This window comes from Nycticebus coucang, chromosome 2, assembly GCF_027406575.1.
Source record: "Nycticebus coucang isolate mNycCou1 chromosome 2, mNycCou1.pri, whole genome shotgun sequence".
Classification (NCBI taxonomy): domain Eukaryota; kingdom Metazoa; phylum Chordata; class Mammalia; order Primates; family Lorisidae; genus Nycticebus; species Nycticebus coucang.
Window position 1 is genome coordinate 44,764,916 of NC_069781.1, and position 26,498 is coordinate 44,791,413.

The window sequence follows — 26,498 nt, forward strand, 5'->3', positions numbered from 1 at the left end:
TTTGAGTCCAGAAAAAGCAGGGGAGAGACTGAAAAGAGTATCTAGAAGGAGGTTAAGGGCAGTGATTTATTTAGAAGGGTGGGGCTAGGAACCTGTCTTTAAAAACATGTATTTGCTGAGCAAAATTTGTTTTTGTTTTGATACAAGATCTTGGTCTGTCCCAGACTAGAGTGCAGTGGTGTGATTATAATTCACTGCAGCTTCAAACTCCTGGGCTTAAATTATTTTCCTGGTTCAGTTTCCCAAGTAGCTGGGACTACAGGTGTGCACACTACACCTGGCTAATTATTTTTATTTTTTGTAGAGAAGGTGGTCTCACCATGTTGCCCAGGCTGGTCTTGAACTCCTTACCTCAAGCAGTACACCTACCTCAGCCTCCCAAGTGCTGGGGTTATAGGCATGAGCCACGGCACCTGGCCACAGTTTTTATTTAGCTTGCACTCTTTATTTGGAACCATGAGGGAGCATGAGGGAGGGATTGGGTACTGACTGATGAGGAGGTGAGGATGCAGGGAGTTTTGTATTTCATTTTTTCTCTTTAATTTCCCTGAATCACTTCTCTATCCTCTTTCCTTCATGGCCAGCGATGACGACTTTGACATGTCCAGATATTCCTCCTCTGGCTACTCCTCTGCTGAGGTGAGCCCCCACCCCTTGGCACCCTAAACACACCAGAGCAGGATGGCCTCTATCAAGGAGAAGAGGTGCAGCTGACGCCTAAGCATACCCAGAGGAGAGGACTAGACAAGGCTGGGAGGAGTCCCATGTGGGTATGGGCCTGCGATAAGCTGGCGTCTGAAAAAAACGCCCAGGAGCCGAGCAGCGCCTGCGGCTCAAAGAAGTAGGACACCGGCCCCATATGCCGGGGGTGGCAGGTTCAAACCCAGCCCCGACCAGAAAATGCCAAATAAATAAATAAAATAAAAAACGCCCAGGAGCCCAGAGTTAGGAGCGGGGCTTAGGAGTGGCTCTTCCATAGAATGGGCCACGAGCTACAGGCACCGCCATATAGGAGTTAGCCTGAAACACAGGCAAAATCCAGACGGAAATAGGACCAGAGGTGAGACGTTGACTTTAGAATGAGAAAGGGTGTGTGTGGGGGAAAGGACTTCGCGTTGCCTGGAGCCGCGGGTAGTGCCCTCAGCCACACCTAGCCTGACCTCCCCACTCCCCCCTTTGTCTACAGCAGATCAACCAAGATTTGAACATCCAGCTGCTGAAGGACGGCTACCGGTTAGATGAGATCCCCGACGACGAGGACCTAGACCTCATCCCCCCCAAGTCCGTGAACCCCACCTGCATGTGCTGCCAGGCCACGTCCTCCACCGCCTGCCACATTCAGTAGCGGGCGGGGCCTCCGCGGCCGCCCGGGGCGGAACCGACTCGGGCCAGGTTGGACCGGGCAGGGGCAGCCCCTCCCCAGCTCGTCTGCCTGCCCCGGCGCCCCCTACAGCCGACAACCTCGTAAAAGTCATTGCTTCCTCCTATGGTAGGACGTGTACCTCTGTGTGTTCATGTAGCCGGAGAAACCAAAACCGGGTCTCTCTCCACCCCGGGGGACTGAGGAGGGCTAGAGGCTGTTTGTTCAGTTACTTGGGGGACCTCACCCAGCACGCTGCCCCCCTCCCCAAGGTTGCAGTCTGGTGCAGGGGAGAGAGGACTGGATGGAAGGGAGGCCAACGTTAATGAGTGGGGAAAGAGATCGCAAACCCCAGTGAAGCCATGAACCTCCCAGCCACAGCTTAACAAGGAAAGGAGCTGGAGGTTGGGGGGAGAAAGACCCAGGGCAATGGGGGCAGGTCCCAGCACTTCAAAGTTCCCTCCACTAGCCCCCTGATGGCCCATGTACCTATTTGCATTTTTCCTTTCAACTGATGTGAAGCCTGGCAAAGCTATCCAACCAGATAACTGTCCCTCAACCAAGGAATCATGGCCTTCTTACTCCTCTTTGCCCCATTCACCCCCTTCCTTGCTCCCTGGGAGTGGGCTAGGGTAAGGTGGTCTTTAGAGATAGTCCAGAATTTGGAGTAGCATGATCTGCCCTCACTGGCCCCTAACCAATGCATCTCTCTCTCTGCCTCCCCCTCCCCAACCCCACTTCCACCTTTGTTCATTGGTCTCCATCCCAGGCTAGGAGGAGGGAGTACAGCTGGCCTCCAATATCCCATTCCCATCTTACCTCAACCCAAGACCTGGGTGGCTGGTTCCTGGTAAGAATCTTCAAGGAGCAAGCTTTGGAGTATACAGTGGGCTGAGTGGCTGTGTAGACATGGTAGGGAGTGCTTGGCAGAATGTGTGTATGTTTAAGGCTGTCAGGGTGTGTGTGTATGTGTGTCTGTGTTGGACAGACCTGTTGTTCCTGGTGTCTATTCCTGTCATAGATGTGGGCACCTTTGTTGGGGAAGTGACTGTAGTCTTTTTACAGTGTGGGAGGCTGCTCAGCAGTGCAAGGGACTGAGAGCCTTGGGCTAGAAGTCAGAATACTGGGTTCTGGTCCTATCTCTGGCAATCTCCCTGTGATCTTCAATAAGCCGCTGCTTTTTCTCAGCTTCAGTTTCCTCAACTGTGAAATGAACAGCAGCTGAAATTATTTTTAAGGTCCTTTTATACATGAAGGAATTTCTTCATAGGAACTTCTGTGGAGGGGGATAAAGAAATCACTTCTGTGATTTTGTGTACACCCTGGGTGCCTTCTGAGTTGTGTGTGTAGAAAGGGAAAGGGGTAGTTTTTATCAGGACCACATGAGTACATGTGGATATTGGAATACATGTGTCTGTCTGTGAACATGTATGTGTGGGTAGTATCTATTGTGTGTGTGAACATACAGGTGTCTCTGGGCCAGAACATATATATACTGCTGCTCCTGCTACTGTTGCTGGTTTGTGGGCAGGGAGTAGGAAAGCTGAGGATGAAAATCAAGAGGGAGAATCAGTCCTGGTGGCCATCACCTATAGCCAAAGCTTCTCTGGAAGCTAAGGTGGGAGGATCACTTGAGCCCATGAGTTTAAGTGCAGTGATTGTACCTGTGAATAGGCACTGCACTCCAACCTGGGCAACATAGCAAAACCCCATCTCTAAAAAGAAATAGGAAGTCAAGAGGGAGGAGGTTAAAATGGCTTAGTCCTTGCATTAAAAAAAAAAAAAAAAAAAAAAGAGGGTGGAGGTGAACAGCTTTCCCAATTTGAAGCTAGGCAATATAGATCTTCCCCCTTGTGAAGAACAATGAAGTGAAAGCACAGGGTAGTCTAAGAGTGCTCAAGCCTATGCCCCACAAATCTCATATCACAGGGCCAAGGTGTGGCCATTTCTCCATTCCTCCCCCATTCCTCCAGGCTGACACCCCACATGTGTTGGTGTATCCACTCTCATGGATATCACTCACATGCTGTGAGCGTGCGATAGGCAGACCCACAGCCCACTCTGGACACCAGTCCTTGGAGGTGGGAGCTGGAAGGGGGGTGATAAGAACAGGGAGTGAGGCTGCTGTCTTAGGAAAGGTAGCACCTCCCCCTGTACCACACCCAACTGCAAATGGATGCAGCTCTTCACCCGCACCCCCACCACTACTCCTCCAACCCACCCCTCTATCCCCTAGTGCAGGGGTTCTAGTTAGTTGAGAAAATTCCAGAAGGGGGCAAGAAACAAAAAAGTACTTGCGGGGCCCATTTGAGCCCATCTCCCACTCTGGCCAACATCCCCACCCACTGTCATCTAGGCCCCAGAGCCAGGCCTCCCACCACACCACCACCATCACCCTGGACTCCTTGACTCACCCTCCTAGAACATGGGTACCTCCTCTTTTCTGGGCTTATTTAGACTTCTGCCTTTGCCACTGATTTGCTGTGTGACTCTGGCCCATTGTTTAATCTCTGTGGCCTTGAGGAACCAGGGGAAAGCTCCCTCCTTATAGGACACACTAGTTCCCTCGCAGGCAAGGGCTTCTAACTGAAGCAGTGTATGTGTGGCAGAGAGGCAGGAAGCTGGCAGCCAGCAGCTTCTGCGTCTAGGGAGAATGTGTGGTTCCCTCCTTCCCTGTCTGGGAGGCTAAAGGGGAAGAATCAAGGCCTTAGCTTGACCTCCTGCCACTTTCCCCCTTGTAGATACTGCCTTAACACTCCCTCTACCCTCAGCTGTGGCTACCACCCAGCCAGGTTTCTCCGTGCTCACTAATTTATTTCCAGGAAGGTGTGTGGAAGACATGAGCCGTGTATAATATTTTTTTTAACATTTCCATCGCAGTATTGACATCATCCTTGGTTGTGTATCGTGTAACACAAATAATGATATTAAAAGCATTAAACAAGCCAGCCTCAACTCCCTGCCTGGGGTGTGGGCAAGGGGCATGTGGGCTGGGAAGGGGAGAGAACTGATCCTCTGAATGCGCATTACTTGTTACTCTACTTCCACTCATGAGTTCCCAGGGTGCTGCTCATCTATTGCATGACTGAATCACAACCCTCAGAACCTCTGTTTCTCTTCAACAAAATGAGGTATACCCTGGATCTCCAGAGGCCCTCTGAACTCTTTGAAATTGAGCTCTTTTGATAGGCTTAAGCCAGAAAGGACTCAGGAGTAGGGAGGAAATTAGACCTCCCCAGGGATGAGGCTGAGCCAAGTGATATCATAATGGGCAGTGCCCATCCTAGAGGGAGAAGCAGGGTGGGGTTGGAGCAGGAAGCTGTGGGAGAAGGAAGCTGAGGGATCCTCCACAGGAGGGGGTCACAACAGCTAGGGGCACCTTCCAGGCTGGAGGTGTGGGCCATCTAGGGGAAGGGGTAGCCACTGATGTCTAGCAGGAGCCCTTGGTAGGTAGAGTCCACCACGGCATCGCCGAGACCCCACCATGTTCCTCTTCTCCCGGAAGACCAAGACTCCCATCAGTACCTATAGTGACTCCTATAGGGCTCCTACCTCCATCAAGGAAGTCTATAAGGACCCACCTCTGTGGGCCTGGGAGGCCAACAAGTATGTGACACGGGTAAGTGGATGTTGGAAAGGGGCAGGCCGGGGTGTATGGCCATGTGTGTCTGAATGACTGGCAATGTGTGGTTATAATTAGCTTTGTGTATATATGTGTTTTATTCATTTGCCTAGGCATAAAATTTACAATGGTATATAAAATAGCATAAGATCCTGCCTCCATGGAATTACATCAGGTTAGGAGGTAGGGAGAGACAGATAATGAACAGGAATTAAATAAGAGTTTACAAAGTGTCAAAAATTCTGTAAAGGAAATAAAAAGGATAATGGAAATAGAAAGGGAGAACTATGTAGAGAGGTCAAGTAACACTGAATTGAGAGTGGAAAAAAGAGAGAAATTAGCCATGTGAAGAACTGAAGCATAGAAGAGCTGAAAGTTAATGGGTGGGGCCACATCTATGGTGCATCTTAGAATGTGTACAGGCGAAACTTACTAAACGCAGAATACAAATGCCTACATACAGTAAGAAAATGCCATGAAGGCTACGTTGAACAGTTTAATGAGAATATTTCAGATTATATATGAAACCCGCACATTGTACCCCTTGATTGCACTAATGTACACAGCTATGATTTAACAATAAAAATAAATAAATTAAAAAAAAAAAAAAGAAGAGCTGAAAGTTCCAGACAGAGTGATAAGAAAAGTGCAAAGGCCCTGAGGCTGTCCATGGCATAGGCCAAAAAATGTCCCATAGGCATGTCTGTAGCATTTATATCACAATTTCCTTGTGTCTGTGTACTTGTGTAGCTTTCACAAAAGGGAGAGATCTGTGTGAGTCTTTACTCTGCCTAAGAGAATTTATCTGTGAGTACCATCCAACAAAAACTTTTTTCATGTTGTATACCCAGGATTCGAAAGAGAAGGGCTAGACCAGTGTTTTTCAACCTTTTTTATGTCACAGCACACTTGAACCTATAGTTAAACTTTCAAGGCACACTTAAATTATGTTGATCAGAAAAAAGTAAAAAAAAAAAAAAAAAAGAATATACTTACTATGCTTTGAACTTCTTTCAAAAATAGTTTAATTATCTTTAAAATTTTTCGTGTTTGGGCAGTGCCCATGGCTCAGTGGGTAGGGCACCGGCCCCATATACCGAGGGTGGCAGGTTCGAACCAGGCCCCGGCCAAACTGCAACAAAAAATAGCCAGGCGTTGCACTGGGTGCCTGTAGTCCCAGCTACTCGGGAGGCTGAGGCAAGAGAATTGCCTAAGCTGGAGGTTGCTGCAAGCCGTGACACCACAACACTCTACCAAGGGTGATAAAGTGAGACTCTGTCTCTAAAAAAATTTGTGGTACACCAGTTGAAAATCACTGGGCTAGACCCCACCTTTAAGGAGCTCACAGCCAACAAGTGAACAAAGTAGGGACACCCAGTGTGGAACTGGCACCGGCAGAGTCAAGTGCTGATAAGAGAGCCCAAAAGGGGACAGCACTCCCTGTGGGACAGGAAGGGCAGGTCTACTGAGTGATCTAGGAGGCTTCCAGCAGAAGAGACTGGTGAGAAAAGAAAGGCAGCCTGCGCACAGGGACCCACCAGCACCTCCTGCGCACAGGGACCCACCAGCACCTAAAACTGCTAGAACAGAAGGAGGGGTTAGAAAGGAATCTACAAGACCAGGAGTGGTGGCTCATGCCAGCCCTTGGGAGGCCTAGGCAAGTGGATTGCCTGAGCTCACAGGTTCTAGACCAGCCTGAGCCAGAGCGAGACCTGTCTCAAAAAATAGCCGGGCATTGTGGCAGGCACCTGTAATCCCAGCTACTCAAGAGGCTGAGGCAAGAGAATTGCGTGAGCCCAGGAGTTTGAGGTTGCTATGAGCTAGAATGCCACAGCATTCTACCAAGGGTGACCAGGTAAGACTCTGTCTTAAAAAAAAAGAAAAAAAGAAAGAGAAAGAAAGGAAAGGAATCCACAGACCAAGAAGGGCCTCTCAGACTACATCAAGAAGCATTGACTTAAGACCCCAGGTATTTTAACCTGACAGTGCCTTAGTTGAATAGTGAATTAGGCCCATGGTGTCAGGGAATTGAAGACATTGGAGCTGGGGATAGGAAGTCCAGTCAGGGAAGAAAGATGGAGGAAGATGAAGGTGAGATTAGGAGACTGTGACAGCGAAAAAAGGCATTTGTTGACTAAGAATTTTTTAAATACTATATTTTGTCTAACTACACAATAAATACATGCTCAATACAGAAAATAAGGATAATTTAGAAAAGCACAAAGAAAAAAAGTCTATAATCACAATACCCAAATAATCACTATTATGTTATTATATACCCTTATAGGAAGCAAATATTTTTTGTAACAATTACATTACATTATACTAATATTTGAATCTTGCTTTTTTCACATATTTTTACACATAGTCATATATCAGGTATATATTTCTGAGTCCAAAATATTCTACAATATATGCACACCATGGAATACTATGCAGCCATAAAAAATATGGAGACTTCACATCTTTTATGTTTACCTGGATGGAGCTGGAACATATTCTTCTTAGTAAAGTATCTCAAGAATGGGGGGGAAAGTATCCAATGTACTCAATACTACTATGAAATCAATATATAATCACCTACACATTCATATGAATGGCAAAACATAACTATAGTCCAGAAAGTAGAAGGGAAGAGGAGGGGAGATATGGGAGGAGGGAGGGTATTTGGGGGAGACCTCACCTAAGGTGCATGATGCAATGGACATTTCAAATCTATCAAGAAATGAGTATAATTGTGATAGATGTGTTACCTAGTTCACATCTCACATGCTCACACCAATGTAAGCATTTCACATTGTATATCAAAGCAGTATATGAACCCCATAAATGCATCAATGTACAAAGTTATGATTTAATAAAAAAAAATTCTACAATGTAATTTTAATAACTTTACAGTATTCTATTTTTTTTTTTTTTTTTGCAGTTTTTGGCCGGGGCTGGGTTTGAACCCACCACCTCTTGTGTATAGGGCAGGCACCCTACTCCTTTGAGCCACAGGTGCCGCCCTTTATAGTATTCTATTTTATGAATGTATTTAAGGAATCTTATATTATTGGAAATTTAGGTTATTTATAAAATTTTGCTAGTGTATTCATTCTTGTGTACAGGGTGTCCCAAAAGTCACCCATAAAGTTACTATACATAGGGAAAATGGAAAACTATAGCTAAATGTACCTTTATTTACAACATATTCACTACAAAATTTTACAAAGAGGTGGCCAACATGTAGAGAATATTTTGTAAATATTTTATAAAATTTTGTATTTATTATATATATACACATATGTATTCTTTGTCCACCATATATATCTCCAATATTCCCCTAGATTAAATTCCTAGAATGTGACATTATTGAGAAAAGGGATATGCACATTTTTTTTTATTATTTTTTTTTTTTTGTAGAGACAGAGTCTCACTTTATGGCCCTCGGTAGAGTGCCGTGGCCTCACACAGCTCACAGCAACCGCCAACTCCTGGGCCCAGGCGATTCTCCTGCCTCAGCCTCCCAAGTAGCTGGGACTACAGGCGCCTGCCACAACGCCCGGCTATTTTTTGGTTGGAGGGGCCAAAGTTTGAACCTGCCACCCTCGGTATATGGGGCCAGCGCCTTACCGACTGAGCCACAGGCACCGCCCGGATATGCACATTTTTAAAACTTTTAATATACACCTCAAAATGTATATTTCAAAATGCTGTAATAACAGTTGTAATAATTTATATTCCCACAGCTAAATATGAGAGTACCTACCTGCTTTTTCACAGTCAATAGAAGGGAATTTTAAGAAGCAGATTAATAGATTTTGGTCACCATCTGGATTAGGATGACTCCTGGGTTTTTTGTCTCTGGCAACTGGAGGAGTGCTACCAATTGAGATTTTGAGTGGCCTATTAGAGATTTAGAGTTCATTTTAAACAAAAATATGTGAGGAGAAATGCAAGTGAGTAGTTGGATATATTTATCTGAAGCAAAGGAAAGAGGTCTAGGCTATAGACCTGGAGATTTGAAGTCATCATCATATAAGTAATAGCTTAAGTCATAGGAGTGGATGATATTGCCAAAGAAGAGCAAGAAAATGGCCATGGACAGAACTTTGTTGAATAGCAATATTTAGAGGTAGGTAAGAGAAGAAGAGTCATAAAAGGAGACAGAGACTTATGGCTAGAGAGATAGGAAGAAAATCAAAAAAGAAACCAATGAAGGCACCATTATCAGACGAAGGTCAAATTTTGGCAACTTAGAAGGACTCTCTTGCATATAGTAACCCTTGGTAACCTGGCCAGACAGCTTCAATGAAGGAAAAGAAGTGAAAATCAGATGGTAGTGGTATTAAGAATAAAGGAAAGGGCTGGGCAGGGTGACTCACACATGTAATCCTAGCACTATGGGCAGCTGAGGCAGGAGGATCACTTGAGGCCAGGAGTTCATGACCAGTTTGAGTAAGAGCAAGACCCCATCTCTACTAAAAATAGAAAAAATTGGCCAGATGTGACAGCTCATGCTTTTAGTCCCATCCATGTAGCTACTTGGGAAACTGAGGCAGGAGGCTCACTTGAGCACAGGAGTTTGAGGTTTCAGTGAGCTACTATGATACCACTGCACTCTTCTTGGGGTGACAGTGTAAGACTGTCTTGAAGAAGAAGAAGAATGAAGAAAAGACTTCTGCCAATATAGTGGTCTAGAAACTCTGAAGGGTACTCCTGCTTCAAAACAACTTTAAAAAAAATAAGTGAAATCATTAAAATAAGCAAGCAATAAGAGATAATTATTTTTTTAAAGAGATTTTTTTTGTTTTTTTTTTTGTAGAGACAGAGTCTCACTGTACCACCCTCGGGTAGAGTGCCGTGGCGTCACACGGCTCACAGCAACCTCTAACTCTTGGGCTTACGCGATTCTCCTGCCTCGGCCTCCTGAGCAGCTGGGACTACAGGCGCCCACCACAACGCCTGGCTATTTTCTTTGTTGCAGTTTGTCCAGGGCTGAGTTTGAACCCGCCACCCTCAGCATATAGGGCCGGCGCCCTACTCACTGAGCCACAGGTGCCGCCCAAGAGATTATTTTTTTAATGAGCACACAAATGTAAAAAATAACCAAGTAGAATTTTTTTTTCACTCTGTTGCCCTGGGTAGAGTACCATGGCATCATCATAGCTCATAGCAACCTCAAACTCTTGGGCTCAAGGGATCTTCCTGCATTAGCCTTCCAAGTAGCTGGAACTACAGGTGCCCAACACAATACCTGGCTAGTTTTTCTATTTTTAGTAGAGACGGGATCTTACTCTTGTTCAGGCTGGTTTTCAACTCCTGAGCTCAAGCAATCCACCCACCTTGGCCTCCCAATTATGAGCCACCACTCTTGGCTGAGTGTAAATTTTAGAAATGAAAAATATATTTGTTTAAAAAAATGAAAAACAAAAATATATTTGTTAAAACCAAAAATTCTGTGGATGGGCTAAAGACAATATTAGACACAGCTGAAGAGTTCCAATGAAATAAGAAACTAAAAGAAATTTCCCAGAATGCAGCACAGAGAGGCAAAAAGATGAAAAACATAAAAGAAACATTAAACAATATTAAAAACAGAATGAGAAGACCCCACACACACATCCAATCAGAGTCCCAGAAGAAAAGAATGTAAGGAAGAATAGGCATTATCTAAAGAGAAAAAGTTTCAGAATTTTTCAGAACTAACAAAGGAAATGAATCCACAGATAAAGAAAGAATATAAGAAATTCCACAGTTAGGTACCTCAGAGAGAAACTGCAATACACTAGCTTAAGAGATGACCTTAATAGCAGACAGAGAAAAAGTATTTTTGAAGTATCATCCTTTCAAGAACAAAAGAAAGATAAAGACATTTACCTGTAAACAAAAACTAAAATGTTTATTACCATCAGATCTTTATTAAAGGAACTTCTAAAGCAGTGGTTCTCAACCTTCCTAATGCTGCAGCCCTTTAATACAGTTCCTGTGGGTCGCGACCCACAGGTTGAGAACTGCTGTAAAGGATATTTTGGGGAGAGAAGAAAAATGATTATAGAAGGAAAGTCTGAGATGCAAGAAAGAATAGTGAGAAACTAATAAACATGAGGTAAATTTAAGCAAACAGTATCCATAGAAAAATTGTTTTTAATTATAATATTCAAAGAAAGAGATAAAATATTAGAAACAATATCACATAAGTGAGAACGGGACAGATTTGAGGTGTTCCAAGATTCTCATGTTGTTCTAAAGAGGGTATCAGATACTGCAGTTTTGTACTGTCAATCAGCTAGAACCATATTTCCCAAAATTCCTTTCCATAAGTGGTTCCCAATTGGCCGTGAGAGAAATCTGCTGAGACTTGAAAGGCACAAATGAGAGAATAGCCATTTTTACCCTCTGATGGTTAATGTAGGTTACCGGGCACTGTGGTGGCTTGTACACAATGTCTCTGATTTAGTAATTCACTTTATTAGCATAGGGCAGCCCGACTTCAACTCTGCTGGATCTCTTCCTTCAATTTATCTGGGTCCTGGGCCAGGTGTGCAAGCAGCTCTATGGCAAAGGGAACCAGCTTCTCCATAAGGCCATCTATATTACCAGCATTGTAAGCAAGGAGATAGAGATGCAGGTTCTCTTTTGTCCCCTCCATGGGTTCCAATTTGTCCTTGCTCTTCCCTACTTCCTGTCCATCTCTCCTTCCTGTCACTTATTGACTTCAAGCTCAACAATAGATGTAAAGACAATAACCTTGCAGTTTTTAACCACTTCCCACAATTGTGTAAAGTTTCTATAAGGTAAATCACTTATGCATATCACTCATAGTTGTTCTTCTTTGATCCAAGTTTGACTGATACAGATACAATAGCAAAAGCTGAGTAGCCTAATAACAGACGAAAGAGACTTTCAAATTAAATACACACACACACACACTTACTTTTTAGATGGATCACTACATAAATAACAAAAACAATGTGCTTAATTTAGTGAACATAAATAGAACCTTGAACCTAACAACTACAGATATAAGCACACAAGGAACACTATAAAAATTGACCAAATACTAGGTCATAAAACAAAATTTGATGATAGTATCATACAAAACAGCTGTCTCTAAGCTCAATTCAATTAAATTGCAGACCAACAGCAAATGATAAGCAAAATACTTGTAAGTCTTAAAACAAAATAGAACAAAACCACCATTCTGAATAATGGGCTAAATTTAAAAAAATCAAAACAAATGGAAAAATACTCAGAACTGAAAAAACTGCATATCAAAACTTGTGGGGTGCAACAAAATTGTAGAGAAAAGCTAATAGGCCTAAATGCTTGTTTAGGAAAAGAAAAAATGTGAAAAATTAATGAGCCAAGCATCAGACTTAACAGGAGGGAAAAAACAGAATAAATGGGAGAAAAAAATAGAAGAATGGATATAATGAAAATAAGAATAAACATTAAACTAGAAAGCAAAGATTCAACAAGTCAAAACTTGGTTCTTTGATAAGACTCATAAAGTAGACAGAGAGTGAAAAAAAAGACAAGGCAGGCAGCGCCTGTGGCTCAATGAGTAGGGTGCCGGCCCCATATACCAAGGGTGGTGGGATCAAATCTGGCCCCAGCCAAACTGCAACAAAAAATAGCTGGGCGTTGTGGCAGGCGCCTGTGGTCCCAGCTACTCGGGAGGCTGAGCAGTGTATAAAATACAATTCATGGGCGGCACCTGTGGCTCAGTGAGTAGGGCGCCGGCCCCATATACCGAGGGTGGCGGTTTCAAACCTAGCCCCGTCAAACTGCAACAAAAGAATAGCCGGGCGTTATGGTGGGCGCCTGTAGTCACGGCTGCTCGGGAGGCTGAGGCAAGAGAATCGCTTAAGCTCAAGAGCTGGAGGTTGCTGTGAGCCGTGTGACGCCACGGCACTCTACCGACGGCAGTAAAGTGAGACTCTGTCTCTACAGAAAAATAAAATAAAATACAATTCATGATGGTTAAGTTTTATTTATTCCATAAATGTAAAGATGGTTTAACATTAGAAAAAGAAATGTCACACATCACATTTAACAGATTCAAGGAGAAAACCACGAAAGAACATTTTAAAATATGCAGAAATAGGCTTGGCGCCTGTAGCTGAAGTGGCTAAGGCACCAGCCACATACATCTGAGCTGGCAGGTTCGAATCTAGCCCGGGTCTGACAACAATGAACAACTACAACTAAAAAATAGCCAGGCGTTGTGGCAGGTGCCTGCAGTCCCAGCTACTTGGGAGGCGGAGGCAAGAGAATCGCTTAAATCCAGGAGTTAGATGCCACAGCACTCTACCCATGGCGACAGCTTGAGGCTGTCTCAAAAAAAAAAAAAAAATATATATATATATATATATATATATGCAGAAATAAAATGAGCATGAGAGATTTTACTAAAATTTTTTTTTGTTGGCCAGGCATGGTGGCTCATGCCTATAATCCTAGCACTCTGAGAGGCTGAGGCAGGAGGATTGCTTGAGTTTAGGAGCTTGAGACCAGCCTGAGCAAGAGGGAAACCCTGTCTCTACTAAAAATAGAAAACCTTCCCAGCACTTGGGAGGCAGATGGATTGCCTGAGCTCAAGACCAGCCTGAGCAAGAACAAGACCCCATGTCTTAAAAAAAAAAAATAGCCAGGTGTTGTGGAGGGCGCCTGTAGTCCCAGCTACTTGGGAGGCTGAGGCAAGAGAATCGCTTAAGCCCAAGAGTTGGAGATTGCTGTGAGCTGTGACAACACAGCACTCTACCAAGTATGACAAAGTGAGACTCTGGCTCAAATAAAATAAAATAATAAAAATAGAAAACCTAGCCAGGCGTTGTGGCAGGCACCTATAATCCCAGCTACTTGGGAGGCTGAGGCAAGAAAATCATTTGAACCCAAGAGTTTGAGGTTGCTATGATGCCACAGCACTGTCTCAAAAAAAAATTTTTTTTGTTTTGTTTTTCATGACCTTTTGGAATCTGGATTAGTAAAACTCCTTATAAATTATACCTCCTTATAAATTATACCTCCTTATAAATTATACCTTTATTATGGTATAAATTATACCTCAACGAAGCCATTTGAAAAAAGATGCAGAAATAGCCAGTTGCTAAGGCTGGGTGCAGTGGCTCATTCCTGTAATACTAGCACTTTGGGAGGTCTTAGAGGGAGGACTGCTTGAAGCCAGGAGTTTGAGACCAGCCTAAGCAAGAGCAAGACCTCATCTCTACAAAAAATGGAAAAATTAGCTGGTCATGGTGATCCACGCCTGTAGTCCTAGCTACTTGTGAGGCTGAGGCAGGAGGATCCCTTGAGCCCAGGAGTTTGAGATTGCAGTGAGCTATGATGACACCACTGCACTCTAGCCTAGGCAACAAAGTAAGACCCTGTCTCAAAAATTTTTTTAATTTAATTTACTTTTCTTTAATTTAATTTAATTCCATTTAAAAAAGAAATAACACTAAAATTTATCACCTATTAGAGTTTTTTTTTTCTTTTTTTTTTTGTTTGTTTTGGGGTTTTTTGAGACAGAGCATCACTTTGTCACCCTTGGTAGAATGCCATGGCATCATAGATCACAGCAACCTCAAACTCTTGGGCTCAAGTGATTCTCTTACCTCAGCCACCTGAGTAGCTGGGCCTACAGGCTCTGGCCACAAAACCCACCTATTTTTAGAGATGGGCTCTCTTTGTAGCTCAGGCTGGTCTCAAACTCCTAAGGTCAGGCAATCCACCTGCTTCAGGCCTTCCAGTGTATTAGGATTATAAGTGTGAGCCAAGCTCACTTAAAAAGCTAAGCAAGTTTTTCCTTTTAAACAGCCCCACAGTTTAAAAGGAAAAACTTGGCAAATGTAAATAGAAGGAAACTTCCTTAACCTTAAATAAAGAATGTACATAGAACCAATGGCCTACTGTTAAAATCATTTTTTTTTTAATTGGGGTCAAGGCAAGGATGTTCACTGTCACTACTCCTATTCAACATTGTACTGGAGGGCTAGCCAGTACACCAAAAAAAGAAAAAGTAAAAAGATACAAGGTGGTTGGGGCAGTGCCTGTGGCTCAGTAGGTAGGGCACTGACCCCATAGAGGGTGGCAGGTTCGAACCTGGCCCCAGCCAGGTAAAACAGCAATGAGAATTGCAACAAAAAATAGCAGGACGTTGGGGTGGGCTCCTATAGTCCCAGCTACTCAGGAGGCTGAGGAAAGAGAATCACTTAAGCCCAAGAGTTGGAGGTTGCTGTGGGCAACCTCCTTTGTCTATAGAAGGTGACAAAGTGAGACTCTGTCTCATAAAAAAAACAAGGTACAGGTGGTTAAGGGTGGTGGTTCACACCTGTAATCCCAGCACTTTAGAAGGCTGAAGTGGGAAGATTGCTTGAAGCCAGGAGGAGTTCAAGACCAGCCCAAGTAAATAAATATAAGGAAAGGAGAAAACTGTCATTATTTCATTATTTACAGATAATACAATTGTATATACAGAATCTGCACATTACTAGGAAAAGAGAATTTAGAAAGTTGGATGAATAAAAGATTAAATGTTGATCACATTTCTCTATATAGTATAAACAACCAATATTTAGGAAGTATAATATTTAAAATATACATTGTTAATTCTAACAAAAAAATAAATAGAAATGTATGTAAAACTATATGAATAATATAAAACTGTACTGAATAATTTTTAAAAATACTTAAATGTAAATATATAACAAGCTACAGATAGAAAGAATTACTATCATAAAGATTCGATGCGGCTGGACGCAGTGGCTCATGCCTGTAATCCTAGCACTCTGGGAGGCCGAGATGGGAAAATGGCTTTTGCTCAGAAGTTCAAGACCATCCTGAGCAAGAGCAGGGCCCTGTCTCTATGAAAAACAGAAAAATTAGCCAGGCTTTGTAGTCCCAGTTACTCCAGAGGCTGAGGCAGGAGGAATGCTTGAGCCCAGTAGTTTAAGGTTGCTGTGAGCTAAACTGGGACCATGGCACTCTAGCTCAAGTGACACAGCAAGACTCTGTCTCAAAAAAAAAAAAATTTTTTTTCAATGCAATTCTGGCTAAAGTCCCTACAGGATTTCTTGAAGAATTTGACAAGATGTTTCTAAAATTCGTAGTAGAGCAAAGGCCCAAGAAATAGCTAAAACATATCTGAAGAAGAAAAGGACTTGCCCAGACTCCTAACTAACAGATTAAATATGAAAAGTAAAACTGTTAAACTTTTAGAAGAAAATACAGAACATTATGTCCATTATCTGAAAGTATGGATGTATTTCTTAAGCCAAAAAAAGGACTAACCATAAAAGAAGAGATTAATAAATTCAACTATGTTAAAATTAAAAGTTTCTATTCGTCAAAGGACATCATAAAGAAAAGTAAACACAGAGCCACAAACTGAGAAAAGGTATTTACAACACGTAACTGATAAAAGATTAATATATAAAATATCTAAAGAACTATAATTCTCTGCATTAAAATTGAACACATGTGAGTTTTGAATCCCTCCTGAAATTCATCTAAAATTACAGTAAATGAATATTTAAGACATAAACTCAAAAAGATTGTGAGAAAGAAGAGACAATGGCAATAAAATTTTGGAAGCTGGAAAGTATGATAGATGAAACTTAGCAGAGATGAGAAAACTGAATCCAAAGCCAGCAATAGGAAACCCAAGACATATTCAACTTAAAAATGCAGAATTTCCAAAAGGCTCAGGAATGGTAATCCTAGGCTTTTCTGGAACTGAAGATGGAGCAGGTCCAAGACTAAAATAAGGATTATTTGAAAGCTGTTTAAGAAGCAGTTATACCCATTAATCCTCTCTTCTGTTCCATGCCATAGCATGACTTCCCACTTCTGTCTCTGCAAGTCAGAAGGCTAATTATGTTGTTGAGGATTTCAGCGTCAGGGATACCAGTCAAGGGCAGGGTACTACTATATTGAAAACATGTGACCCTCCATATACTGCATGGTAAAACCCTCAGTAGCTCTACTCAGCACTAAGTTCTCAGAACACTGGCAGCTAAGTCATTACCCTCAGGCCAGAGCTTAAATGAATCTTTTCTAAAGAAGCTGATCAGCCCAAGAGGAAAGACCTACAGATACTAACATTAGAGTTGGCAAAAATAGTCCTGCAGTGAGATGCATGGTTGACAAAGCCCACCCACAGTTACATTTGAGGAAATCCTCTAACAAAAAAAAAGAAATTGATGATGTCTATGAGTTCTTCTCAATGTTTGTTCTTGTATTTTGAGTGTTTAGTGTGTACGTGGGTATATCTGAGTGTACATACCTGTAAGTATATCTGTGTATGCATGTGTGAGTATATCCGGGTGCATGGGGGTGGGGGGGTGTCTGTAAAGCTCAGGGAAGTGCTGAAGCATGGACCACTGCAAAACAAAGTCACTTGGGCACAGATGATCCCAGAAGCACCTGAACAAAGGGGTGTTCAGGATGATTGGAGCCATGGGAGCAGCAAGGTATCAGATCAGCCCTAGCCAAGGAAAGCCTCCAATTTTTTTTTTTTTTGAGACAGTTTCACTTTGTCACCCTCAGTAGCGTACGATGGCGTCATAGCTCACAGTAACCTCAAACTCTTGGGCTCAAATGATTTTCTTGCCTCAGCCTCCCCAGTAGCTGGGAATATAGGCACCCACCAGAAAGCCCAGCTATTTTTTTTTTTAGAGACAGGGTGTCGCTCTTGCTCAGGCTGGTCTTGAACTCCTGATCTCAAGCAATCCACCTGCCTCCACCTCCCAGAATTCTAGAATTGGCTGAGCTTTGTGGTGGGCTAATTCTGTGGCAGATGTGAGCCACAACACCAGGCCAAGGGTTTCCTCTCTTAAGGGTTAGTGAAATGCTGAGATGGTGACACTACCACCCTCATGATCTTTATGATCTTAAGAATGGAGGCTTTGGGGCTGGGTGTGGTGGCTCACGCCTGTAATCCTAGCACTCTGAGAGACCAAGCCCGGTGGATTTCTTGAGCTCAGTATTTCGAAACCAGCCTGAGCAAGAGTGAGACCCCCATCTCTACTAAAAATAGAAAAACTAGCCAGACGTGGTGTTGCATACCTGTAGTCTCTGCTACTCAATAGGCTGTGGCAAGAGGATTGCTCATGCCCAGGAGTTTGAGATTGCTGTGACCTATGATGCCATGGTACTCTAGCCTGGGGTATGTGAGACTCTGTACAATAAAATAAAAGGAAAACCTTTCATATGTCTGATTTTGCTGCCTTTTCAGCCAGGCTGCTTGCAGAGACCTGTGGGACTACAACTAACTTGGCAATCTGCCCTTAGTTAAAGACAAGGGGCCCCTAAGGGAGGCTTGATTTGGCCTTTACAGATCTAGCTGAGCAAGGAGAGATGGGTTGAGATTAGGTAACCCCCAAACCAGAACTCCTGTCCTTCCTATAACAGGAAAAAGTTCAAGGTAGGATGAGGAAAAGGCCAAAGTAAGAGTCAGGGTCAAAGGCAACATTGGTGTCAGGGTCAGAACTATAGCAGAATCAGAGTCAGGCTGGAGTTAGGGAATTAAATATTAAAGTAGTTGTTCCTCCAGCCCCATCCATTGACTCCTTCAAGGTGCCAGATTGCCAGAAAGCCTCCCCTATCTAAGAAACCTACATAAGGCAGCCAGTTCCCAGGGCAGCCAGTCTTTCCTGAAGCTCTAGTTTGTGCCACAGGCTTATTGCTCTATTGAAGGAAACCCAGGCCCTGCTCCTAAGAAGCACAAAGTCTATAAGGAAGGGGACAGGAACACATCTCTCTGGCTTTTATGAACTCCCAGTCAGGAAATGACAAATGAGAAAGCCAGAAAACTGCCATGACTGAGGGCAAGAACCTGGCTCCACAGCTAGCCTTGGATAGGAAAAAAAAAAAAAAAGGAGACAAGAGTAATTCAAACTCAAAAAGAGAACTGTTCAGAGGGGCCAAGGCTGACATGGGAATCCCTCTGGCAGTGGGAAGAAGATTGGGAGGCATACCTGGCTGACCTTCTCAAGAGAGGTTGGATCAAGACCCAGGAAGACTCCAGGGCTGTGGTCTCCATGCACCTAGACTCTTCTCTCTCTCTCCTTGCCCAGGGTCTGACTCAGACCATGGAGCGCCACGTGGATCCTGAAGCCTTACAGAAGATGGTCAAATGTGCCACACAGGACTACACCTATAAGGGTTCCATTCCAGGCCACCCCTACTTGCCTGAGAAGTACTGGCTCTCTCAAGAGGAAGGTAGGGCCTCACCCCTCACCAAACCCCCAAATGATCCCAACTGGAACCCAACCTGGATTATGACCTCCATCCTGATTCTATATCATCCTGATTCTATATCAACCCGTGATCTAGACTTCTTCCCTAACCAGCACTACTCTAACCTGATTCCCAACCACCTGACCTGACCCTAACCCTGAAAGAGATGACTTTGGCCCTGCCAACTGGGGTTCCCTGTCTGTGGAAAAAGAACTGGAAGAGCCCTGGGTCTCATCCTTAAAGAGATGGATAGTGAGAAAGAGTATTAACTACCCCCCAAAACAAATCCCTTCCAGATGTATTCCAGATACTATCTTCACCCATCTCCTCAGCCACCATCTTCCATCGGCTCTCTCCATCTCTCCTGCATCTCTCTGCCCCATCACACCTCTTTCCCTCAACTTGGAACTTTTTCTAGTTTCTTCCTGACTAAAAATTCTTTCTTGTTCCTCTCTTGCACAACCAAGACTGTCAGAAACATAGTCTATACTGACTGTCTCTACATCCTCACCCCTTCTTACACCTTTCTCATTTGGTTAGGTATTTATGATCTGTCTCCTCACATATTCCAAAGGAATAGAGAATCTGGTCTTATTCACAGCTGTGTCTTTTCTATCAAGCACAGCACCAGGCTACATAAGTCTTATTGAATGAACTGATAATTCCCAGTTGAAGTTGAAAGTCTGCATCTCCTACACTCAAATGCTCAAATTGCTTTTGTGTGGTTCTAATTACCAAATCCATGAGACTCTTTCATCTTTACCCTATGAGACCTACCCAGGTGCATTTAATTCTTCTGATCACTCTCCACTTCTTGAAATGGCTTCCTTCCTCATCGTCTCTGATGCCTCACTTTCCTGAGTCTCTTGTGTTTTTTTTTTTGTTTGTTTTTTGAGACAGAGTCTCCCTTTCACCCTCAGTCGAGTGCCATGGTGATCATAGCTTATAGCAACCTCAAACTCTTGGGCTCAAGCAATTCTCTTGCTTCAGCCTCCCAAGTAGCTGGGACTACAGGCACCCACCACAATGCCTGGCTATTTTTAGAGATAGGATCTCACTCAAGACCAAGAAAGGTTGGTCTTGAACCTGTGAGCTAAGGCAATCCACCCACCTTGGCCTCCCAGGCATGAGCCACCACTCCTGACTTCCCGAGTCTCTTTTGCACCCACTATGGACACGTGGGGCTACTCGCGAATGCTATCCTGAGCCCTCTTCTCCCTTTGTTCCTCCCCTGATGACATTTTATACAATGCTTGATTTTATTTTATTTCTTTTATGTTTACTATGTAGCTTTTCTTTATTGTTGTTTATTTTTAAAAAATTAAAGCCATTTAAATTATTTATTCTTTATATACAAAAGATTATATATAATGATACACAGTGTTGGGGTCAGGGGTCCTGGTTCCCATAACTGAGTTGACCTAGTTCTATTACTCGGCTGAGCTAGAAAGTTCAACTGAGGCATAACCAATGCCTGATTTTAATTACTGACAGCTTCAAATCATATTTCTAGACTTCTCTCAGAATTCCACTTTCTTTCATCTGATTAAGGTCATCTTTACCTGGATATCCCCAAACACCTCAATCTTAGTATATCCACCAACCTAGAATTCCAAATTCCAATACTGTGTCCCCTCCCCTCACACACCTGCTCTTCCTCTAGGGCCTCTTTCGTACCATCTGTCATGTGTGTTATTTCAGACTGTTGGGAGAGTAGATTGAGGAAGCCTTTGTAGGACAGGCTTAGGTGACTGGTTGGCACTTTGAAAGGTTTTAAGTAGAAAGGTGTCTCAGTCAAATTTTCACTTGTGAAAAAGTACCTCAGCTTCTATATCAATGTTGGATTAAAAGATTTCAAAGAAAAGCACAGAGACCAGTACACTAATCATAATAGCTTTTTATATGTCAGGGATTGTTCTAAAAGTTTTACATATATTAACTCATTTAAACCTCAAAACAATACTGTGAGGTAAATAGTACTATTACCCCCATTCTAAAGTTGGGGAAACTAAGACACAGCAAAATTAATTAACTTGGTCAAGGTTACATACAGCTAATAATTGACAGAATTGAAATAATTGACAGAATTTAAAATTTAAGTCTAACTGCAGAGATAGATATCTATTAACCACAGCATTATATTGTCTCCTGGCTAAGGTACTGCAGAGATAATGGGAGACAGGAAGAAGGGATAGATCCAAGTGATTCTGAGGAGCAAAACAGGCGAACTATGGAGCCTGGGGTGGAAGATGAAAGAGGGAGGAACTGGGAGGAGGCCCATTTCCAGGTTGGCTATTACAAAGGAGGTAGTACCAGGATAAAGAGTGATCAGCATAGTGGATCCAGACCCCACTCAGAAGGTTGCCTTAGGTGGGAAAAGGGCTGTACCTCAGTGCCTAAATCAAGTCTGGAGCCCAGGTGGGCTGGGGGACTGGCCTACAGAAGGTCAGTGAGAGTCAGCTTTATGATGGAGATCAAAGGACAAACCTATAGGGGGTCCCAGATCCTGGGGTAGAACAAGGAGTGATGCTATCTGATGTCTCCACCCCTATGATCAGACAAATGCAGTCCGAACTACCTGGGCAATGACCAGTACACATGGAAGACTGGACCTTACAACACCTGTTTTAACAAGTATACCACCTGCCTTCCCCAGCTGCCTAAGGTATCTATCATGCCCACCTCCCAAACCACACTGACTAAAATATTTCACCATTAGTTCCTCATCCCTTTCCCACCAATAATGTTCCAGGGAATCTTCCCATCTGTGAAACTAGGATATGTATTTCTCAGCTGAAAAGGGAGCCCAGGAGTGGAGCAGTACTGGGCCCCTGGCTTTCAGTCTCTGGGGACTAGGTCTTCTGGGTCCCAATCTCTGTGGGGACATGTCTCGTGTGCAATCCTTGGCATGCTGCCTTTCTGAAGCTTACCAACTGGTCCCCTCCCCATGTGGTCTGGCCCCTATGACACTGGGACCAGCCAAGGAGTCAGTGATAACTTGAGTGCCCCTGATCCACCTTTCCCACCTTTATGATGTGAGTCAGGGTGGGCAGGGGTAGCACAAGGCTACTCAACAGCAGTGCAGATACAGAAGATGCTTCTGAGGAGACAGGCAAGAGCTGCCGACTCCAGGCGAGAGGGAACCTGAAGACCCAAGGCTGGAACAGGGGTTCTTTTTTTTCTTGAGATGGAGTCTCAAGCTGCCACCCTGAGTAGAGTGCTGTGCCATCACAGCTCACAGCAACCTCCAACTCTTGGGCTTAAGCGATTCTCTTGCCTCAGCCTCCCAAGTAGCTGGGACTACAAGCGCTGGCCACAGCGCCCAGCTGTTGTTGTTGTTGCAGTTGCCATTGTTTAGCTGCCCTGGGCCTGGTTCCAACTCGCCAGCCTCAGTGTGTGTGGCCGGCGCCCTACACTGAACTCGGGCGCCGCCCAAGAACAGGGGTTCTTAACTGCAGGCTGATGGCTGACCTGGGTCAGTTTGACCAAACCCTTTTGAATTAGAACTTCCTCAAGAGTTAGAATTTTTCAAAATTTCACAAGTTCTTCACCTGACTCTGATGGGCAAGCAATACTGAAAACTCCCTATTAGAGAGACACCAAGACACAGCTAAATAGAGGCAACTAGACAAAGAGGGGTAAAATCAAAGGCAAACTCTGAAGCAGGCTTGTCAAGGACCCAGGATCCAAGCTCAGTCCAGTACAGCCCTCCCTACCCGACGACCTCCGCTCAGCTCCTTAGGCAGAGTAAATGTTGCCCAGCGACAACCCCAAACATTCAGAGCCCTGCCGAGGGGCGGGGCCTGGAGACAGGTGTGGGTGTTCTGCTAGAACCCCCCAAAGGGAGCATCTCTTCCGGGTCAGAGTTTGAGATCACTTGTGTGCCACTTCTAGGAGGCTGGGATGGAAACAGCAGTACGAGGAATGCCCTTGGAGTGCCCTCCTAAGCCGGAGCGGCTCAATGCTTATGGTAAAGGGCGGTGGGGAGGTGGGGAGGAACCGCCAGAGAAAGGGTAGGGGGAAGCAGCTGGACGGGGACCTGAGGGACAAGGAGGAGACCGAGGGTCCTAGAGAGGATATATCCCTGTCTCTATCGTCTCCGCCTCACCCTGTTACCGTGTCTCTTCCTATCCCTGTGATTCTTTGGGTCTCCTGGGCTCGGGACCCGCTGGCGCAGAGCGTGAGGTAGTGGCGAATATGCTGAACTCACTGTCACGGAACCAGCCGCTGCCGCAGATCACTCCCAGATGCGGGTGCGTGGACCCGCTGCCCGGCCGCCTGCCCTTCCATGGTTACGAAAGCTCCTGCTCCGGCCGCCACTACTGTCTGCGCGGGATGGACTACTGCGTCTCCGGAGCGCCCTGCACCGACCGCCGCCTGCGGCCTTTGTGCCGAGAACAGCCGACTGTAAGGTTCGAAGGGCTCTGCCCGCTTCCGACGGGCTCCGCCCCCAACCAAGCCCCAGCCCCAGAGTCCCTGCCCTACGTGGGTGCGGGCGCTCCAACAGGCCCCACTTCTAATCCAGCTCCGCCAGCCCCTGCCGGGATCTGCAGGCCTAAGGGGCCCCACTGTGTCCCTCCCTCTGGCCCCACGGCCTGAACCAACAACGGATGCGGGAGAACCAACAAGGTTACTCGAAGTTCCTAACCCTATCCCTTCAGAACCGAGCTCAAGGTCATTCTGACCCCCTGTATAAGCTTTAGAGGTCCTGCCGTAAGGTTTTGGAGGTAGAAAGCCCGCATCGGTCGCATCCTTTTCCGCTGACCTTGCCCCCTACCCAGAATCCGCAACTTGACTCTGGAGATGCAAGTTCTATCCTGCGGAGTGTCTTGTGCTCTCAGAAAAATGTCCTCTTTTCTGGGCCCCGGGTCACATTCAGTAGTGGTTGAGGTCATTGCCGGGAAATAAGTGGGCAAGAAAATGGTGACCGCTTTACCAGAACGGTGCTGGCTTGCTTCCTCTGGAGGTAGACACCCTCGCGTGTTACTGCTGAGGAAACTGAGGCTTGAGTGCACAGGTGGCGCTCAGACTGCAGAGCAGCATTCATTCGTCCTGCACCGAGCGCATACCAGGCACAGCGGGCCTGGGAGAACTCGTACGTCTCCGGCAATCTGGAGAGCTGTGCAGGGAGGGTCCGGGATCCTCCGCTCCTCCCCAGGCCAAGAGTCTGATTCATTGTTCAAGACTGAGTCTTATCCCTCGCAAGGACATGGGGGACAGGTAGTGTTTGAGCCTCTACAGAGCTCAAAAATATTGCCTTGTCCATAGTGACGCAGAAAAATGGCGGGCATCCGGGGGCACTAGATCCCCAATGACCAAACGGAGCCCGTTCCTCCCAAGAGTCCATCGTTCTTTCCTGGGCGGTAGAAACGAGACCTTTTGGAGAGGGAGACTTCCAGGGGGGCTTCCCCCAGGGTCTTGAAGGGCAAGGAAGGAGAGAATGTCCAAGCCCCACGCCGCCTGGAGGCTTGGTCTGGATGAGTGATAAGGATCAAAAGGCCCGACCCTTCCTTGTCCTCTCTTCCTCCTCCAGCGGTGTATCGCCCTACGAGCACCGGCCCGGAATACTATGTGCTGTTACAACTCACCCGCCATCATACTACCCATATCCGAACCTTAGGTAAGTCTGGCGCACGTACACTCTCTTGCACAAGCCCCTAGAATGTGTTCCCTTGGCACTGCAGGGCGGGCTGGACGCTGGGCACTAATTGGGGTGAGAACCGTCCGCTACTGTGCACAGACGGGGTGAAGCCACCAGGGGGAGCTAGTGCGATGGGGAGATCAAAACTGGCAAGGAAATGGAGAGAGACCCTAGAAGAGAGCAAGGAAGAGGGTATTGTAGGGTTATAGGTTGGCAATGGATTGAAAGTGGGCTTAGAGACAAGGCCATTAGGTTCAGAGCTTGAAGTACTGGATAAGAAGTCAATGTTAGAGTGCGGGTGTAGGATATTAGAAATTTAACACTAGATCAAATACAGTTGTTCTGGGGCTCTCTCCCCTGGTCCTTTAAGAACCAGTCCTTTACAACATACTTGACCTCTTGCCCTGAGGGGACCTTCCACCTGCTGCCACCTCTCAGAGGGTGGGTGGGGTTGCCAGAAATGTTTGGATCACTAAGCCGACCTGCACTGTTGCGTCAAGTCCTGTCTTTTCTCCCATGCTCCCAAATTCATGCATGAATGTGTGTCCTTTACCCTTTAAAGCTGGTGGAAAATTCAAAAAAAAAAAAGAAATTTAACACTAGAAACTGAGGCCAGGTCAGTGGTGGAGCCCAGGGCCAGTGTCAGTGGCAAAATGTTGGGATAAGGTTAGCATTGCTAATTGGAATCACATGTTCACTTTGATGTATGAGCGTCCAAAGAGCTGACCCATCTCTCCCTGTAGATGGGACACAAGTCACTTCAAGAAGTCCGGAGGTACCCAGAGAAACAACTATGTCATCCATCCTGAGTTTGTTTCTGAGTCCTATCCTGACTACCACTGCTATTAAAGCCTGGGCTGGTAGAGCCCAGGCTTTCTGGGCCAAGGGGGAGGGGCAATAAACAAACTCTTCACCCCCAAAGGCTGCCTCCTGTGTCCTCACTCAGCAAGACCTCAAAGGGGTCAGTCACTTGGGCCTCTGCCAAACCCCTTCAACTGATACGCAGTTTCTCAAAGTCACCCTCCCCATCCTCATCATCTCAGAACTTTCCTGAGTGCCCTCCTGACATATTACAGTAGCTCTATACCAGTTATCTTGATAGTGTTCTCTCCATCTCAGAGCCCAAACTAATGGATCCACCCAGCCATGAAGGGAAGACCTATGTAATTCCCACCCTACAAAGACCCGCCAGCTATCATTTTCCCAATATACCCCCCAAATATATTCCCTCCTACATATCAGAAGACCCAGAATCCCCCCTTCTACAGTCAAAGCCCTGTGTGTACACCCAAACCTCTTGATCTCTGCTCCCAGAAACTCCATCACAGCCCCCGACCCAAAAAGCCTCTTTGTGCTCAGATACCCTTGCTGCCCTTCCCCATCCAAGTCCAATGAGTCCAAAACATAATTTTGGAGGGTCTCCTAAACAAGAAACTACAAATTGCAAAACAAAGTTCTGTTCTTCTGCCCCTCAGGGAGCAAGGGGTGGGTTATTTTAGAATCTCTAGGGTCTTCAGTATTTTTTCCTCTCTCTGTCAAAGAAACGTCGGTATTGCAAACCACCCCTACCCTGGGGGAAAGGGTATGATGGGGCACTCCCACTTTCCAGTAGGCTGGCCATTTCTAAGGCTAGACCCTATAACGTGGGG

At 45.1% G+C, this 26,498-nt stretch overlaps 2 protein-coding genes and 1 long non-coding RNA gene across 8 annotated transcripts in view; 2 read left to right on the top strand and 1 right to left on the bottom strand.

Annotated features, from left to right (window-relative positions):
* The window catches only part of FAM219A (family with sequence similarity 219 member A), a 56,837-nt gene extending 52,529 nt beyond the window's left edge, over nt 1–4,308 (top strand). For 3 of the 6 annotated variants that reach the window (XM_053570286.1, XM_053570315.1, XM_053570301.1), the window contains exons 5-6: nt 585–639; nt 1,187–4,308. In XM_053570286.1, the coding sequence (XP_053426261.1) occupies nt 585–639; nt 1,187–1,345 (214 nt within the window). In that variant the 3' untranslated portion in view covers nt 1,346–4,308. The remainder of the gene's footprint in view (nt 1–584; nt 640–1,186) is intronic. The other 3 variants (XM_053570296.1, XM_053570325.1, XM_053570310.1) reach the window with 1 other exon arrangement.
* LOC128570844 (uncharacterized) overlaps nt 1–23,541 on the bottom strand; it is a 56,281-nt gene extending 32,740 nt beyond the window's left edge. Inside the window, exon 1 of the long non-coding RNA XR_008375646.1 lies at nt 23,419–23,541. This is a non-coding gene — a long non-coding RNA (uncharacterized LOC128570844). The remainder of the gene's footprint in view (nt 1–23,418) is intronic.
* C2H9orf24 (chromosome 2 C9orf24 homolog) lies at nt 4,845–25,770 on the top strand. Its single transcript, XM_053570276.1, has 7 exons — nt 4,845–4,979; nt 19,046–19,190; nt 21,767–21,873; nt 23,103–23,178; nt 23,386–23,620; nt 24,742–24,828; nt 25,593–25,770. Exons 1-7 carry the CDS (start codon nt 4,845–4,847, stop codon nt 25,696–25,698), a joined length of 891 nt encoding a protein of 296 aa, XP_053426251.1. The 3' UTR covers nt 25,699–25,770.
* Nucleotides 25,771–26,498: the final 728 nt, after the last annotated feature.